At 44.9% G+C, this 19,226-nt stretch overlaps 1 protein-coding gene and 1 long non-coding RNA gene across 3 annotated transcripts in view; both read left to right on the top strand.

Annotated features, from left to right (window-relative positions):
• The window catches only part of Fubp3 (far upstream element binding protein 3), a 47,736-nt gene that overhangs the window by 10,011 nt on the left and 18,499 nt on the right, over positions 1-19,226 (top strand). The window contains exons 2-6 of one of the 2 annotated variants that reach the window (XM_015497434.2): positions 880-985; positions 12,919-12,949; positions 15,289-15,338; positions 15,724-15,795; positions 16,994-17,051. In XM_015497434.2, coding sequence (XP_015352920.1) covers positions 880-985; positions 12,919-12,949; positions 15,289-15,338; positions 15,724-15,795; positions 16,994-17,051 — 317 coding nt within the window. Of the gene's footprint in view, positions 1-879; positions 986-12,915; positions 12,950-15,288; positions 15,339-15,723; positions 15,796-16,993; positions 17,052-19,226 lie in introns of both variants that reach the window. The other variant, XM_015497433.2, reaches the window with a different exon arrangement.
• Positions 2,158-7,855, top strand: LOC125619632. The gene is made up of 2 exons (XR_007351156.1): positions 2,158-7,249; positions 7,404-7,855. It is a non-coding gene; the product is annotated as an uncharacterized LOC125619632 (long non-coding RNA).

The following is a 19,226-nucleotide window of genomic DNA, read 5'->3' as shown; positions in this document are numbered from 1 at the left end:
AGAACAGTTGCTGTAAATACTCCTTTGCTTAAGTGAGAGTTGATTTATTATGCCATGTTTAATTTCCTAATGAGAACAAAGTAGATAAGTAGGAAGTTCGGCATTTGTTTCTGGGGGGAAAACTTACTAGCTATGTTTTGTTCTTCGGCTGATAAACAACTTCAGCTGCTGATATTGTTCTCAGAAGTTGCCTCCCTTTTCTGTGGGGCAAGAATCCTTCTGAAATTGTTTGGACATTTCCAACGTGGAGGAGCAGTTTATCATTTTTTGTCTGTGAAGCTCACATCATCAGTTTATGGATGTTAAAGTTAATAGGATGGATTTAGTCTTGAAGAGTTGTTGTTTCTGAGCAAACCGGGCCTATGAAATATTCTTGGGGAATTTGTTGCGGAAGGGAAAAGAACCCTGTAATAAAATAATAAATTTCTCCATATTGTCTGCCTGCTTTAAGATGAGGCATACCTATATCCAAAGTACATGTATGAAGACATGAATTGGTGTGAACATACTTTACATAAAAAACAGAGATATGAAAAATTATGCTCTATATGTGTAATAAGAATTGCAATGCATTCCGCTGTCATGTATTTAAAAGATAAAATCAATTAAAAAAAAGATGAGGCATACCTATATATTTAGTAACTACTTAAAAATATGGATTTGCCTGTAAAGGCACAGTTTGGGGAGTATTTTTATTTCTAAAGACATTATTAAGGCCAAAAGAAAATTCAGTTCACAGGGAAAACTGGCCTGTTGTGATGATGCCTTACAGTAAGGTCATTGGGGGAGAAGCAGGTAACAGCCCCTTCATGGGACTCTTGTGTGTTCTAATACGGCTTTGATTTGTTACTGAGTATTTAAATCTGATTCTCTTTGTAGATTGCTGCTAAGATTGATTCGATTCCTCACTTGAACAACTCCACGCCTCTCGTGGACCCCTGCGTGTATGGATATGGCGTGCAGAAACGGCCCCTGGACGATGGAGGTGAGTCCCCTGCGTGCCCTCCCGCAGGGTCGGAGTGAGCCTACCAGCCATGCTTGACTCTTTCAGCCCTTTCCTTAACGGCTCTTTCCAGCATCGCTCTCTTGAGAGGAATGGTAGAGGGGATGTATTTAGGATAATTGTTCTCAACAATTCTCCAGCATTTGAGTTCCTATTTGCCTTGATAATACAGAAATTTTTTCAGCTGGGCTCCAAGGTAAAGACTTGGCCTTGAACATCCATCTGGAAGTCATTTGACCCCTTTGAGAATTTTGATTTAGCTCTCAGTTCTTCTAGTGCATGTGTGGAAATTGAAGTTCCCACTTTCCTCCAAAGAAAAGCTAAGATTTGGTGTGCAGCTCTGAGGAAGCTGTGGCTGCGTCTTGTACTCCAAGAAAGGAAACAGGGATGGTGACCTTTCACAATATCTGCTGGGTTTTCACCTCCCCATTTATGACAAGCTCTTTCGAGAAGCTTCTGTTTTTATTTTATTCATTCATACATTTAATGTTTTCTTCATTTTTGTTTTCTTCTCCATCCCAAAAGGAATTTGAGAATCTTGTATAGGGTGTGAGGGTCACTTGATGACACTTACATCCTCACATAGTTAAGGGTCTTCTCTGGTCTTCTGCTGTTCTTCCTGTCTGTGTATGCACTCAATTGTTTATGGTTTTGCTTATTTCTGTGATACAAGTGAAAGAAAGGAAAGTGCAGAACAGAAGTGTTGTATCTTCCAAAGAAAGTAACTGTTTTTATGTACTTAGAAAAAATATAATTTGGCTGGGTGTGGTGGCACATGCCTAAACTCAGGAGGCTGAGACAGGAGGATTGCAGGTTCAAGGCCAGCCTCAGGGCTGGGTCTGTGGCTCCGTGGTAGAACATTTGCCAGCATGTCTGAGGCACTGGGTTAATCCCCAGCACAACATAAAAATAAATAAATAAAATAAAGGTATTGTGTCCATCTATAATTAAAAATAATTTTTAAAATAATTTATTATTTATTTTAATACCTTTTTAAAATTTATTTTTATGTGGTGCTGAGGATTGAACCTAGGGCCTCACAAGTGCTAGGCAAGTTCTCTACCACTGAGCCACAATCCTAGCCCTAAAAATATTTTTTAAAACTAGCCAGACTCAGCAACTTAGTGAGCCCCTGTCCAAAATAGAACATAAAAGGTGCTGAGAATGTGGCTCAGTGGGTTCAGTTCCTGGTATAAAAAAATAATGTGTGTGTGTGTGTATGTATATACACACGTGTATATACATATGTATACATACACATATGTAAATTTGGTGCTACTGCAATTTCTTTGGTTTCTTCAGGAATTCTAAAAGTAGAGATGGCCATTGTTTTTAGATGTGGGAAATTTTTGAGTAATTGTTTAGACTGACAAGGTGAAGACTTTGAGGATACAGCATGCATCATTTTGAGTATAAAATTCTTGTCGTTGTTGTTGTTTTGTTTTGTTTTTTAACTATTTAAGGTCACACATGTGGATAATCTACCCCAAGGCCATTGGAACTAAGATAACCATTTGAACTGCTGCTTCAAAATGGTGCTCTACGATCTTTTTATACATTACTGATGTTGGTATTTTCTTAGACCAAATGTGACTGATGACATTTTCTGCGCTTTTGCCTTAGCTAAGAGCTGTGATGCAAAGTAACCTTGCCTTTGTAGGGTGTTCATGCTTTGAACATCCAGTGATGTCCTATGGGACATCAATGTCAAAATCAAACTGAGCTCTCTGGCTCTGAGCGCAGGTCTCATTAATGGACACAGTCTCCATGGCCCAGTGTTTCCAGAAGTCAGGATCGATACATCTCACAACTCATCAGTCTTTCATGACAATTCAGCCTTGTTTTCTGCAGAGTTGAAGTGTCAAACCTTAGGCACACAGTGAACAGGTAAGAGTACCTGTGTCCTTTGCATAAGGACCACCTAAATATTTGCAAATGAAACCCCTCTCTCCTGCATTGTGCAGACATCTTTCTCCCATCAGTCCTTTGTGTATCCATTTGAAAGAAATCAGTAAAAGGTTCCGAATCTATCGATAAGGGAGAACTGGGTAGCAGACAGATGTAGTTGACCAACAGCCAGAATCATACTTAAAAACCAAGTTCATTATTATATCATGTGTCTTCACCTGATATTTCGAAATGCATATTTTTAACCTGTTTGCCTTTTGAAGAATAAATACTCATAAACAAAATGAACGCAATTTCTGTTTTCCTCTCTACATGTTAAGCCTTCTTACAGTGGGAATGGGCCACTCTCCCACTGGATACTGTGATGTGTGTCCTGTCGGATTTGTCATCATCTCTGGACGTCTTGTCTTCTGTAACAATGGAAACTGTATTGAAGAACAAGACATTTTTTCCTCAGGCTTCTTACATTCTTCATCCCAGTTGATAAAACTAATCTTTCTGTTGATCATTGTTAAATAACAGACTTACACATTTCTCCAAGTTTTTTCCTTGTAGAGTTTGGGCTTGCTATTGAATAGCTCAGCAAGAACCTTAGGAACCTGAGCTTTTAGGGCCTCTTGGCCTGGTCTTTGTCAGATATGTTCTAATGGGAATAAAGGTACTGGGCCAGTTCTCTGTGTCTTGAGTTAGGTATATGAACACACAGACCCTGTTGGGGGAAGTGATGTCCTCTGTTAACCTGATAGCTTTCTGAGTCTTGCAAGTCTTGCTGTCATTGCAATAAGAATTTAGAAAATCCCAGAGCCTGGATACAGAACCAGAAGTAGGAATGTCAACACTTTTTTCCTAGCATTAAAGATTTCCAAAGGTTTTGCAGGTTCTTGTTTGGTTTGGCTTGGGGTTTCGTGATAGATGCTCACCAGATCGCTTCTTTAGCAATGTGAACTTTCTGATTTAACTGTGAAGCAGGGTTCTTTAACCTTTAGGAGGTTGAAGTTCAATCACTTAAAACTTTTTGGAGATGTTATTCACTTAAAAGCACTTTACTTTAACTAGAAAGAACCTTACTGTAGACTTGACTCAGGACAGTTGAGATTTTCAAACATAAACTGGAAGATGAATTGTGTGAGGCAGTGCGATAGGGGACAGGTTGGTTCTTGGTGTACAAGGGGGCTTGGTTTAATTGCATTCCAGAGAGTGACAATTTTGAGCTGTCTGTGAGATTGCTAGTTCCTGATCCTGCTTGGGACCAAGCAAGGAATTTGGAGCTCAGCTTTCAGGGCCTGCCTAGGTTCCCTTCCTCAGCAAGAGCAGTCATTCCACGGCCCTCCAGCTTCACATCAAATCATTTGTACCGTAGCATCTTCAGTCTTGACACCTGAACTTTCTTACAGTCTTTGAGATGTGTGTTTGGTACCCCAGCAATTCACAAATCCTGCTCTGGTCTCTCTATGGCACCTCTCCCATACAGTACTTTCTTCATGCTGCAGCTGGAGCCTCTTCCTGCAGCCACGCTGACGTATCCTGTGTCTCCTTTAGGACTACTGCAGCTTCCAGCAGTCAGAGGTCCAGATCTTCCTAAGCTGGCCATGGCCTCCCTGCCTTTCTAGTTTCTTTTCCTAGTCCTGTGCTCACCACTACAGCCTAGGCATCTCTTCTCTTTGCTCTTCCTGAAAGTTATCCCCTCGCCAGTTCTTTACCTGGCCATCTCTCATTTTCAGGTCTCAGAATTGATGTGACTTACCAGGTGCCATGGTGCACACCGGTAATCCCCATGGCTTGGGAGGCTAAGGCAAGAGGATCACAAGTCCAAAGCCAGCCACAGCAACTGGAGGCCCTAAGCAACTCAATGAGACCTTGTCTCTAAGTATAATACAGAACAAGGCTGGGGGTGTGGTTCAGTGGTTAGGTACCTCTGGGTTCCATTCCCAGTAGCAAAAAAAAAAAGAGTTGATGTGACTTCCTTCTAGAAACTTCTTTCGACATTTTTGGTGCCTGGCTTCCAAGCTCCCTAGCTGCTTCATCTTCTCTCCTTCTTTTTCATTCTTCCCTCCTTTCCCTTTGCTGTTTTTTCCTTTTCTCACACACCCACTTCACCAGTGTATAGTAAAACACATTCGGGGCTGGTCCTCCAAACTAGTTTTTGTCCCCTTTTGGTGGCACACAGCATCCCCTCTTTTGTTATGCAGGCACCAGGGCCCATGATGCTCCTCTCCTACCACATTCAACGTGATCAGAGACTCTTCATTTCCCTTGTGCCTTGGAGAGTGAAACAAGTAACTCTCCTGCTTTACTTTACCCTTGTCATATGCTGTGTTTAGCATCTTTAATGTTTTGTAAAAAGTAAGCTTCAAGTTTAAGAGGACAGTATGAGCTGAGCGTTTTAGAAATATAGATTTGGACTTAATTGCACATTGACAAGTTTTTGTTGCAGCAGTAGGGATGGAACCCAGGGTTTTGTCCATGGGCAAGTACCCTTTTTTCTTTTATTTTGAGGCAGGGTCTGGGTGCTTTCCCCAACTTGACCTTGAACTTGCAATCCTCCTGCCCCTGCCTCAAGTCACTGGGATTATGGGCGTGCCCTGCTGTGCCTGTCCGGAAAGCTTTTTCTTAAAAGAGACCAGGTTGTAAATATTTTTGGCTTGCACCTCCTGAGCTGTGCCATTGGAACTCAGAAGCAGCCACGGATGATAGGTAAACACGTGGCAGATGAACATGGCTGTATTTCAGTAGTATGTTATTTACAAAAGCAGGCAGCTGCCCTCAGGCAGTCTGCCAGCCCTGATCTAGCATCAGCTCATGAATGAGCTCAAGCCTTTCTTTTTCTTCCTTTAGGAAAGCATACAGAGGCTGCCCTCCCTCCACTCTTCTCAGCCTCTCAGGGTCCACTGTGTACCTGCCTGGCTGCTTGAGAAACCAGGTGTTGCTTCTGTTTAACCCAGAGTTTTGATAGAGGGAGAAGTCGCTTGACCCTCCCCATAGTCAAGGAGTGCAGCGCCCCCCCAATGTCCTTCCCAGAGGGCTTCAGAAGCCCTGGGGCTTCTTGGGTTGAATTAAACAACCCCCCTCACCTTCCTGTCTGTGTGAAGTAGACACCAGAACCAGAACTTTGGGTTCCTGCCACTGGGGGAGGAAGCAGAAGCTTGCAAGTGACTTTGAAATAGGCCCACCTTCTCTACCAGAGACTGTCTGCGATGAGTAAGTGGTGTAGACCCACACTGTCTCGTTCTTTTGCTGTTTTGGGAAGTGAAGGAAAGGTTCCTGCGTGTGCTGTCAGATGAGAACAGAATACTTGTGCTCCTTTACAAGTTTTTGTTTCATCACTTGTGTCACAGGGCACGGAGAAAGAGAAAAAGAGGAGTGAAGAGGAAACTCGCTGTTACACTGCTTGCTGCCTTGAGGCTAAGGGCTGAGGGGGCCGAAGTGGGTGGTCGGGAGGCTGCTGCGCGGGACCCACTCTACCTGGAGCCTGCGTGTGCCAGTCTTGGGAGACGGAAAAATGAAGTGCTGTGATGCTGGTCCTTTCCCTGAATGGAGGGTGGTAGAGGGTGCTGGAGGGGTGGAAGCCAAAACTGAGACACCTCTGCCGAGAGTCATGGGGCTGGGAGAGATTTGCCTTTGCTGGAGGTGAAGCAAGTTAGGCAGCTCTCTGGCCCTCCTTTTCACGCTGCTGCGTGAAGACTTCTGGGGTTGGGTGGGCATGCATGGGCCAATAGAGGCATTCTCTATTAGCTTTGGCTAATTCTCTGTTAGCTTCTGGCTCTTCAGCTTCCTTCTTCCTTGAAATGGACCTCTGGGAATTGTATCTGCCCTGCATGGCCTTCTCCTTGCCACACACTTCTTGAATTCCCCTTCCTTGGTTTGGTTGGTAAGTCAAGGACTCAGGGTGGAGAGTCCCCAGGAGACACAGTGCAGGGGCACTGTGAACACTGTTCACAGTCTTGGTGGGGAACACTGAAGCAGAGTCTGAATTTTATCCAGATAATAACTCCTGGCAGAGGCTCTGCGCCCTGCCCTACTGGACCCTGTTCCTCCCTCCATCTGTACGAGTCAGGATTACAATTCAGAGTTGAGGTGGTGGTCAAATGGACACATGTATGTGTGAGGTGGAAAAAGGAAGTGAGATTCTTTTTCCTGGCAGAGTGTGAACTGACTGGTTGGTTGACAGTTGGCTTAGCCAGCGAGGTGGAATAGTGGGCATTTCCCCAAAAACAAATGGGCTAAATCTGCTGCAGGAGTGCTGTGACAGAGCTGTAACTGGAGCTCACAGGCAGTACCTGTTGCGTGCCTTACAACCATCAGTCTGGAGAAGAAATCATAGCTGTCAAATTCAAAGAGGTTTCCTGGGGCTGGGGATGTGGCTCAAGTGGTAGCGCGCTCGCCTGGCATGCGTGCGGCCCGGGTTCGATCCTCAGCACCACATACAAACAAAGATGTTGTGTCCACCGAAAAATAAATAAATAAATATTTAAAAAAAAAAAAAAAAAAAGAGGTTTCCTAGTTTTTTCCAATTCTTTTAGGAAATATGTTAACCAAAATGTCTTTCTACCCTGGCTGAACATCAATATCACTGTAGGAGGCCCCCCCGCTCTTTGTTTATTTTTGGTACCAGGGATAGAAGAACCAGGGGTACTCTACCATTGAGATACATCCCCAGCCCTTTTTATTTTTTTATTTTGAGACAGGTCTTGCTAAGTTGGTAGGATTACAGGTGTGTGCCACTGTGCCTTGCACTCTACAGGAGCATCAAGATTTATCTTGATGGTACAGCCTGTCCAGGAGACAGTTTTACAGTCCTACAGAACTTAACATGTACTTGTCATACAACCCCAAGTTGTACTCCTGGGCCTTTATCCCCAAGAAATGCAAACTTAACATTCACTAAAAAAAAAAAAAAAAACCTGTCCGCAAATCCTTGTCACAGCTTTATTCATAACAGCCCCAGACTGCAAACACCCAGAAGTCCTTGAGCAAGTGAAGGGTTAGACAGACAGTGCTGGTGTGAGACTGAGCAGCCCAGGAACAGGCTGGTGGTACAGGGGACCTGCAGCAACTTGGCTGAGTTTCCAGGGAGCTGTGCTGTGTGCCATGGGCAGAAAGGCAGTCCCCAAAGACTACACATTGTGTTATTCTCTTGGCATAACATTTTTGGAATGGACAGTAGATCAGTGATTGCCGGGGGCAGGGCGGGGGGGCTAGGGATTGAATGTTGGAGGAGGCCCTGGACAGAATGAGAAAAGGTCACAGCTACAAGGAAGCATGAAGCTTACACTCCAGTTGTATAGATAAGAACACAGAGGTCTGGAAAAGTAATTTTGACCACAGCCAAATATCTAATATGACATAAGGGAGATTTGAACCTTGACCTCTGTCTCATGTGATGTAAGACACTACTGCTTGGAAATGGGAATCCAAAATCTGATAGGCTGGGGTTTAAATCCTAGCCCTGCCAGTTGTTTGCTGTGTGATTTGGGGTAGGTTGCTTAATGTGTCTGAGCCTCTATTTCCTCACTTGTAGGATAGAGCTAATAGTACTATTGTCACTAATTTTTTTAAAAAAAAATGTTTTTAGTTGTCAACAGACTTTGTTTATATGTGGTGCTGAGAATTGAACCTAGTGCCTCACTCATACTAGGCAAGCACTCTACCACTGAGCCACAGTCTCAGCCCACAAAATTTTTTAGGAGGGTTATATCAAGGTATTTTCGAACTTTTTAAAGTACCATTTACTGAGACAGGAGCATCATAAGTTCAAGGCCAGCATAGGCAATTTAGCAAGATTCTCTCTCAAAATACAGATTTTTTCAAGAAGAAAAATTAAAATACGACATGAGTTAATCATTTTTCCATCAGAACTAGTTGGTGTGCACATTAAAACATTTAACTAAGAGGTTTATTAAATGCATATTCTTATTATATGTGGTATTTCATTTTCTCTTTCACTTTTAGTATAGCGCCTTGTGACTGCTCTGTTGATTTCATGACCACTGACTGAAGTGAAAATACGGCCTAGTGCTGTGAAGGTAATGTCACAGAAGCACTCTGCTCTCAGTGGCGCTCCATTGCTTGTGCTAGGGAGGGTGCAGGCCTCAAGGCATCCTCACTCCTGGAGGCTGGGTTAGTTCTGAGCGAGCACTTTCTCCTTTCCCCACCGGATGCTCAGCTTCTGAGGGCAAAGATTTACCTTGTTGATGATTTCATTCTCAGAACCCTAGCACAGTGTTCAGCACCTGAAAGGCGGTGTGGAAACCTGTAAAATGAAGGGTGGGGATGGATGCAGAGTTGACATGGGCCTAGGTGCTGAGGGTTGGCTGGAGCGCAGGATCCCTTGCTCTCCCTGCAAGTGCTGAAATGGGAATGGCAAGAAGGCCTCTGGGAGCACTCTTAGAGGACAGAGTGGACCAGACAGATGAGGCACCAGGGGTCTTTCCCACTTGCAAAGGCTCGTAGACTACAAGGAGGAGTGGTGTTATTGAGGTAAACTTTTCTCTCACTTAAAAAATAATTCACAAAATTACTAACAGAGAACTTCCATAGGCCTTTCAGCTGAACTCAGCAAGGTGGTGTTGGGTGGCCCGGGGCAGAGCTGCTGCCCAGGACACAGGAATTCCGCCTTTGTGTCTCCCTAGCTAATGCTGTGTCCCTGCCTTAGCCGGGGCCTGGGAGAGGACTGGTCAGAGTCAGAAGGGATGGAGATCCAAGGAAGGGGCTGAGTGGAGGATGTTTTCCAGATCTGAAGAGGGAGGGTCGGTGTGTTTTTGTCAGTCACACAAGAACTGTTGACATTCCTCCCCTGGCTGCGCTGCTCACCTGCCCTTCTGCGCGTGATGCCAGCCGTGTTGTCTGAGCTGTCGTGAGGAGTAATTGGTACTTCTGTTCCTTGGGGTTTGGGGGAGAGGAGAGCGTCTATTAAAATTGATGCCTGTTATAAAGTCAGGTCTGTGGCCCAGTAATACTTTGTTAGCATTTCTTCTAGGGGAGAAGAATGAAGCCTGGTCTTTTTTTTTTCTTCTTCTTTTTTTTTTTCCTCCTCACTAATAGGAAAGAATATGTCTGGCCACCTTGCTGCATTTTTTTAAAGATCATTATTGAAATTGGCAGAGTATTACTCTTCAGAAAGAATTTCTTATATTGTAGGAAGCCTCTTTTCCACAAGAAGTTCATTTTCCCATATGTAGCCCAGGCAGCTTCCTATTATGTCGTGTGCAGGGTAAATGAGAGCCACCCCGTGTGCGTGTGTGCTGAAATTGAGCTGAGGGGAACTTTGAAGCAAGACGAGGCGTTGTCAACCAGCATGCACCATTAACAGGAAATAGGACTGATTTTATTCAGCATTTTTCCTTCTTTACAGTAAAATGACTGTAGTTACCATTAAATTGAACTTGATAGACATCCCATCTGCCTCCCTGCAGACTGAGGAGAAGTCACCTGTCCCTGGGGCTGGACATATCAGTTTGCTGTATGAGTGCCCAGTGACCCTTCATCTCACTGCTGGTTTTCATTTTTGGGCACCAATTTGGGAATGCTGCCTAAGGGAACCAAGCTTTAGGTCACATGCTTTAGCATTGGGCCACAGCCTTTTCCTGGACAAGGGAGAGTGTTTGTCCTTCTCAAGGTCTGCCAACTCAGAGAGCGGGTACTCTGCATATCGTTTGGTTTTGTTTTGGGTGGTGTGGCCTCAGTAGTCCTTGCGTCTTTGGGATGGTGGCGAGTGCAATTTTATGTTCAGTCTCTGAGCATCTCCACCTGTCAGCAGAGCAGCTGGCTGTCAGAGGTGCCGCTGTTGCGCAGAGCCTCTGTGACACATACATTGCCAACAAAAAGGCATTTCCATTTCTGTGGCGAGCACAGAATTTGGAGTGGCCTTTAACAGAAGACTTTGAGTGTTCTCTTGAGTCTCCTGAAGTCCCCCACGGCAGCGGTGCCCTGTGCTGTTGCCATGGCTTTTCGTCTAGACAGACATACCTGAAGAGCATTGTCCTCTTTTTTTTTTTTTTTTTTTTTTTTAAGAGAGAGGTGAGAGACAGAGGGAGAATTTTTTAATATTTATTTTTTTTAGTTTTGGGCGGACACAACATCTGTTTGTATGTGGTGCTGAGGATCGAACCCGGGCCGCCCGCACGCACGCACACCAGGCGAGCACGTTACCGTTTGAGACACATCCCCAGCCCAGAGCATTGTCCTCTTGATGTCTCTAACCCAGTAGCCCGCTGGACCAGGAGCTGCCCTCTGACCTCATTGCATGTTGGGGCAATAGGTACCTCTCTTCCATGGCCCTGTTTCAAGATATTATGTTCTTCAATGGATTATTTACCTTCTAGAAGAGAAATTCTGGTGGTAATTGGGAAAGCTGAACTTGACTCAGAAAGGAGCAGCTAAGCAGACCCGCAGGCACTCTGCCTGGACCTCCTTCAGTGCATTCTTTTTATTCCCACTGCCTTTGGTGGTGGACAGTGCAGGGCTGAGTCTTTCCAAGCTGGGGATTGTGTATGTGAAATGGGACTCGTGAGCACTGCCAATCCAAACTGAGAGCATTTGTGACATTAAAACTGGGTGTGCGGGCTGGGGTTGTGGCTCAGCGGTAGAGTGCTCGCCTCGCAGGTGAGAGGCCCTGGGTGCGATCCTCAGCACCAGATAAACATAAATAAAATAAAGATATTGTGTTCAACTACAACTAAAAAAAAAAAAAAAACTGGGTGTGCGAAAAGAAAATTTAAGTCAATTAAAAAACATTTCTCTTATCCCTGAGATAAGCAGATTAGCAGTGTATAGTGTCGATGTTTTGGCTGCAGACCATTATTTTGCTATTGATCAGAAGAAATATGGTATTTCTGGATCAATAGCTTCAGCAAACTCATCAGCTGTCTTTACCTTTTGGAACATAGTTTCTCTCTGCTTTTTCTTCTTCCAGAATGTCATTATCTGGTTCCTTTTCCTTTTGTCTCTATGACCAGCTACTATCCAGAGAATGACAGGGTCACATTTGAACAGGAAGAAGAGCAGTTGGAGTTCTGTATATATGTTAGACCTTTTTGCTCTTTGTCCTGAAGTTGATGTCATTGATCCTTTCCCACTTACCTCTTATCTATCCTTGTAATGACTTTCCCCAAAGACATATTTTTGAATGCTCTTTTTAGCTTCTTGTAAGATACATTGAGTTCTTTGTAATATGTTTGGTTCTTAGATTTTTTTCATTGTCTGCTGGATATGTTTTCTAAGCTGCATTTTCCAGGAGAGAAATGCCACAGAATCATTTTTTGCTGATGGTTGGTGAAGGAGACACTCATCAATAGCTGAAAGAGGAGAAATTGGAACACAAAGCGTAGCTAAAGTGGTTTTGTGGGAATGTGATTACAGAGTTGGTTTTAATAAGAGGCTGTTTGGCACTGTTGTCTCTGTGAAATGGGCTTCAGAGGCGGCTGTACTCTTCGTGTCCACCCCATGTGTTTGGAGGGCCATGGTGGGCCAGGGAAGAGGCCTGATCCCCTTGGAGCTGCTTGTGCCCTTCTGAGACGGGTGGGAGCCTGGGGGCTGTCCCCTCCCTGTGGCTGCCAGGAACATATGTGCCTGTTCTTAGTGACTGCAGCTGCCTGGAGCAGTCCTTAACAATGCTTCCAGAAGGGTAAATCTTCTCATTTGTTTTTAAAAGAGAGAGAAGGAGCCGCTCAGTCTTTACATTGAGTTTGGATCCAGAGCAGGAGGGAGGTAGGAAGTTAGAGGGATTTAAGCGAGCAGGATTTTCTCCCAGGCCTCTCAGCATGTGGACACACAGATCAATTTCTTATCCTGCATTCAGCTGGACACTGGGTTAGAGACTGTTGATCAAGACGTCCCCTCCTGTTTCATATCATATAACGCATTCATTTCAGCCACTGAGCCTAAATTACTGTTTGCTTTCTTTCTGCCTTCCTTCCCCCCCGAAATGGTAAGAACTTGTACAAGGATGAAGTTAGTTTATCCGTGCTAATGCTTTGATTTTTCTTTTCTCTTTCTCTTTGCCACAGTAGGTAACCAGTTAGGGGCCTTGGTACATCAAAGGTAAGCAGTGGGTTATGTTTTATTATTTATTGATCATTTCTAATTGTTTATTGATCCACCATCTGTACTAGAGTGTTAGAAAGTCAGAGGTTGGGAGTGTGAGAGAAACCGTGGGCTAGATTTCTTTAAAACTCCAGGTTTTTGCCAGCCCTTTCCAAGACAGTATAAGCCCAAGGGATGGTCTGATACAAGATATTAAAAAGCAGGTGTTTTGTACAAAAACTTAAATGACTTCCAGCGTGTTGGAGCTGCTCTTTTCTTCCAACATGTTTAATTTAAAAGGAAAGAATATGACGTTGTCCCACCTGGTTTTATGGCTTTCCCAGTGTTTTATGAATTCTTAGCTTCTTCACTGGGGAAGAGTTTGGGGTCTTGGCCCACTGGAGGTGCTGATGGTGCTCAGGGAGTGCGTGGCTGGGGAGGCCAGAAACCAGGGTTCTAGCCCCAGCATGGGGACAGGGTCTTACTTGCCAGAGAACCTCAGCTAGCTGTCTGGTGAGTCCTCTGCCTGTTTCCCTCAGCCTTCCTTCTGTTAGTGTTGAGGATTTAGAAAGCTGTAAAGATCTGTAGGCCAGCAGTAAGGATAGGCTATTATGGCTTCACTATTATTCTTAAAAAAGGAAGTAGGACACAGGAAACTCAGCCATTCTTTCTCTTTAATGAGGAATCTTACTGACACCTAGATCCCTTGACCTTGACTTGTGTGGATATGTTTTACCCTCTATGTTCTGCTTGAATGTTGGGGAGTTTCTAGAAATCATCAGGTATTAATTAACCCAGACATTTATCTTGGGTTTTCTTGCTGATTCCTTGTTTGCTTTGTTTTGTTAATGAATTAAGATAATTTAAATGAGGAATGAAACACTGGCTGTCCTACGCCATACTTAGGATGTTTCTTTCCAAAATGTCTGTGCCAAACGTGGTAGTCAGAGTTCAGCCTCACGTTTAGAAAAGAACCTTTTCTTCCAAGAAGCCCAAAGCAGCTTGTCTCTACATCTCTTCCCCAGAGTCTGCTGATGTTGTTCCTGAGGGCCAAGGAGCTGCCCGAGCTCCGTGACATTTCGTGTTGTGTGTTGAAGGCCCTCTAGTCAATTCCCGCGTAATGTTTTCTGAGAGTAGACAGCTTGTGCTCCATGCGATGGGAGCAGCAGCCTCTCAGTCATGCACACAGGAGTGCTGTCATCCTGGAACAATCAGGATTCGCCTCCTGACAGGGACCCAGCGTCTGCCGCAGGATGTTAGGCCAACAAGGGTTGGTGTCGGCTTCCACGGCACTGCTGATTAGTAAGCTGGGAACTGCCTGATTTGGGGTGAAAACACACATCCTGAGGGAGGAGACAAGCTGGTCCTTGCAGCCAGACCCGAGGACAGGAGCTCCTGGAGGAGGTATTCCTGCCTCTCAGGGATTTAGCAGCAAGAGCTGTGGATGCTCTTGCATTTCTTCTAAGCACTGCTCTTGCCTCAGACCCACACTTCATTCAGTCCTTTCCATGGTGGGGACAAATCCAGCTGTGTGAAAGATGTTTAGAAGTGCTTGCTTTTTTAAAAAAAAAAAAAACTACTTGGATTTAGCTTCTTCCCAAGGTACATGTTTAGATTTAATTGCTTTCTGGGGTGTTGGGCAAATTGGATATTGTCCATGATCCCTGTTTTGTTTGAAAGAGGCAGTGCAGGTGTGTGTGTGTGTGTGTGTGTGTGTGTAGGATTTTTGTTTTTTATTGTTTGTTTTGCAGTGGAGGGGAATTGGACATAATAGGTGAGATAGCATTTAACGGAAGTACTTTGCAGAGTAAGTGAGGTGATCATTCTGTTCTGGTCAACACTGATTAGGCCTCTGCTGGATACTGGTTTCATTTGGGGCATTTCACCTTAAAAAAACAGATAAATTGGAGAGAGGCCAGAAAACCATAAAAAAGGCTGGGAGATCAGGAATGTCAAAGTAAAGTTGAATATCGCTGGTCTAGCGAGAACACTGTAATAGAAGTCTACACATCTCCCCAGGCCCCAGAGGATCTGTAAGGAAAGACCCTGGGATTGATGCCTCAGGCTGAGGGAGGACCTGGTGAGGTATAAGTTAAGCAGCTGTATACAGAATGGAGGGTGGGGGCTCGTGGCCCAGAAGTTTCTTTCTCTGACATAAGGAGACGAAGGCGCTGGCTTTGAAATAGCCATTGACCAAAGGTTCATTGATGGCTCTCTGTAGAAGCTTGTGATTCGTTGGCTAAATTGGCACAATTTATTTTAACCCTTGAAAATTGCCAGTTTGGGAAGCTGGGGAGTCTAGAGTGGCTGCAGAATTCTGTGCTCTATATTTTTTCCAAAATATTCTTTGTTTTTAGGGCAGTAATAACAGAAGAATTCAAGGTGCCTGATAAAATGGTTGGATTTAGTAAGTATCCACATTATCCACTTATCCTCTAATTCCCATCTTCTTTTTTTTCTTTGCATGTCACCTGTAGTAGAATACTTCGCATGTATGTTCCCCACATACCTAAAGTGCTGCAGATTTCTCTCCAGGCCAAGGGAGAGACCAGAGCTTAGGGTCATAGACACCCTTGCCCCCCGCTCCAGCTACAATACCCTGTATCTATCTGCTGTGCTTCATATGCAGTTTCCTTTGGTGTAGTGCCCAGAGAGTTGAGATGGGCTCACAGGGGCCAACTTAATTTGTAGTGAGCAGTGGGTGAAGTGTAACTGTTGAATTAATTATGTCATTCGTGCATGGTTAAATACAGAATGAGAGGTACATTCTGACTCTGTTCAATTTGTTTCAGTTATCGGCAGGGGAGGTGAGCAGATTTCGCGGATTCAAGCAGAATCTGGTTGCAAAATTCAGATTGCTTCAGGTAAGGGCTTCTTTTTCACAGATCTCCATTTGATAGAAATAAGTATTTTGCACAGTTTTCCAGAGTTGGTACCTTTGCTTGTTGCTTAGAAGTTTGGGGGTTTTGGTAAGTATATGTGATTGCTCTCTCCTTGCACCTCTGGAGTTGGACTCCCACATAAGCACCAAAGCAAAAGCCAGTCCAGAGATAGGACTTCGGTCTGGCTTCTGGGGTGGACCCTCCACAGCTCTGTGGCCAGGCATGGCTCCTTCCTAGCACCTGCCAGCTATGTTTTCTGCACCAGAATATTACGCCAGACACAGTGGGGACTGCATCCTGGCCCCCCGGTGAGCTATCCTTCCCATTGTGGAAAGAGGACACCTGTGGTTTTGGTTGAATTAGCCTGTTTCATACACATTTCAGGACCTTTCCTGGCAGGGTCGGTTTTGACCACGCAATATGTAGAGAGATGGATTGAAGAACAGTTTTTATTTTTTTATCATCTCATATGAGTTTGAACTCTTTCCATTGGGGAGGAAGGGGTCTAGAGGACATTCAACTAGAAGAACGTCCTAATGTTAAAGAGGTGTCTTTACCGTATCTTGAAAGCATTAACTGCTGGTGGCTATTTCTCTTTCAAGTTTTTGAGGAAGGATTTTAAGAAGTACTTTTTTAGGAACAAACTGAAGCATCACATGGGCAGCTGGAAAGAAAGATTTTCCTCTCTTGTCAAATGGCCCAGGACCAGCTCCACGTAGCTGTTACTGATCTCTTTGGATATTCATGCAATAACTGGTAGTAGTCATGGGTACTTATCGTTAAGTTCCTTAGCAGCGTGTCTCAGAGCTGTTTGCGATTGTGTGACCATTAAACTGCTCTACAGGTGGAGAAACTGAGGAATGGCATGCCACAGTGACTCGAGGGATGACTAGCTTGTGGGCGGGTCAGAGCAAAGCTGAGGCTGGTGGCTAATTCTCATCTGCATACCTCTGTGTCCTGCCACCTCCCTGTGGGACTTGTTTCCAGTTTGAGAACCTAGGGTGGAGCTGCCAGCTTCGTGTTCCATCCCCATGCAGAGGAGACTGTCCTTTTGGGGAGACTGGGCTTCTGTGGAGCTGGTGTAGGACCCAGCACCAGAGAGACAGTCTGCACACAGAGGCAAAGGCACACAGTCGCTGATGCCCACCAACACACCTCATCTTCTTGGTTCTTCTTATAGAGAGTTCTGGGATTCCAGAGAGGCCCTGTGTACTTACCGGAACCCCAGAAAGTATTGAGTAAGTTTATTTTATTTATTTTTCCTTTCACTCTTCTTCCTCCTTCCCCAAATGGGGAGAAATGGAAGGGCAAAACGGTCCCCGAACACTGTCAGTCTGGGCTGCAGTCTGGACACACATCATACGCTTCAACAGGACAAAGATCTGGGAGGTCGCCACACCTGGGGAGCTTTTCTGTTACCAAATACACAAGGTACTGCCTCTTCCTTAACCCTGCAGGGTGCCTCACGGCCATCTCCTTCATAAGCCAGGCTTTAGGAGCAGACATGCATCCCACCTGAACAAGCTAATCAACTTCTTCTCAAGAGTTAACGTCTCCTTTACCTGGGCAGTGCTGGAAGAGAGGGCCTATCAGGCTGTGAGCTACGTAGAGCCTTAGCACCAGGTCTTTTGCCTGGTCTGACCCCTCACCCTCTAATATTTGTGAACCAGTTCTTCATTCTTTGTGACTTTTGCTCTACAGAGTGTTGTATAAACCAGCCAGAGGGTGTCTTGACTGTTGGGGCCCTCGCAGTTGCCCTAAGACTGGCATTGCTTTCCTCTCCTGGTTCGCACATGCTCAGAGCCTCGTACCAGATAGATGTAGGCCTCCTAAACCAGGAACCTCCTAGGGAAAGGGGATATGCTGACTCTAAGTCATCTCACTTTCCTTTTTCAATCTATTGAGTAGCATTGCATATGGGCACAGGGCGCTAAGATTATGTCTGGCTCAATAGGTAGAATTGTTTTATTGTTTCCATTTCTTAGGAGTCTAGATGAGTTTAAATTCTCTTTTTCTCTGTAACATTGCAAGTAGTGAACCAGAATAAATGTCCCTGGCAGGTGTGCATTATAGGGCAAGCTGGATGGTTTAGCCGGAGTCAAGGCATTTTCCTTCCAGCACAGGTTAATCTAGTGCACTAGCAAAATATTAAAAGCTGCTGTAACTGAGAAGATACACAAAGATGATTCTGTACACAAAATCTCAAGACTATAAAAAGCAACACCCATTTCCTACCTCTCTCTCTCCTTCCTTCCACCTCTCTAACCATTCCTGCTTTGTGTCTGCCCAAGGAGTTGAGGCAGTGGGATTTTAGCTTGTGGAGGAAGTAGTCTTGCCTTTTCCAGCCTGTTTGGTGGCTGACTCCTCCTCTGTCTCAGGAACCAAAAAATAGATGGTGTTTGGCAGTTTAAAGAATGGATTCTGGCAGGCGCAGTGACTCATGCCTGTAATCCCAGCAGCTCAGAAGACTGAGGCAAGAGAATTGCAAGTTCAAAGCCAGCTTCAGCAACTGTGAGGCGCTGAGCAACTCAGTGAGACCCTGTCTCTAAATGAAATATAGAATATGGCTGGGGATATGGTCGAATGCCCCTGAGTTCAGTCTCTGGTACTAAAAAAAAAAAAAAATGGATTCTGTACATACAGCTAGGGAAGATTCTGGTGCAGAAAAGGAAAGAAATTGGCTTGACAGGTGACATTGGTAGACTGGGTTGCACTGTGGCCACATTGCAGTTTCCCTCCCCCGGGATGAATCAACCAACAGAAGGAGCATGGCTTGGGGAGCACAGGGTCCCAACTGGGATGCCCCTGAGTGCAGAGCTGTAGTGGGATGCTGCCTCCCCTCCCACCTCTTAAAACCAGAGTGGCGATCCTCAGTTGTAGGTTGAAGGTCATAGAGCAGTTTTTTTAGCCATGGAGAAGAAATCTGGAGTCTGGAAGTGTGAACTGTGAATACTAACCCTTGCTTTCTTTCTTCCCATCCTCCTCGTTATTCTCTCTCTCCTGCCCTGACTTAACAAATGTGTACTGAGTGCCTACTCTGTGAAAGGGTTTGATAGATTGGGTAACAGAGAGATGTACAGAGGATTAAGAGGTGGTCCTTGCCACCAAAGCAGCTGGCAGTCAGTGGAAGGAGAAGCTGTCTGTGGCGACTCTAGCAGGTGCAGAGGCAAACATGCAGGGGGCTGTGTCTGGCAGTAGCCCGCTCATCACGGCTCCGTGTCAGAACAGTGGTTTTGTGGTGTGTGTTGCTTTTGAATTCCAGCCTGGTGGCACGGCGATGGCAGAGCCCTCCAGGGTGTGGGGCAGGAGCTGGAGCTGGATGGAGGGCTGCCTTGGTTCCTGGCACTTTGCCCAGTGCTGTTTCCCTTCCTGCACACTTAGAGTATTCCTTTAATGCTGGTTCTCTTGTGGTT

The sequence above is a fragment of the Marmota marmota genome, unplaced genomic scaffold (assembly GCF_001458135.2).
Source record: "Marmota marmota marmota unplaced genomic scaffold, marMar, whole genome shotgun sequence".
Taxonomy (NCBI): domain Eukaryota; kingdom Metazoa; phylum Chordata; class Mammalia; order Rodentia; family Sciuridae; genus Marmota; species Marmota marmota.
The sequence above is the reverse complement of the archived record's forward strand: the minus strand, read 5'-3'. Positions and strand labels throughout refer to the sequence as shown.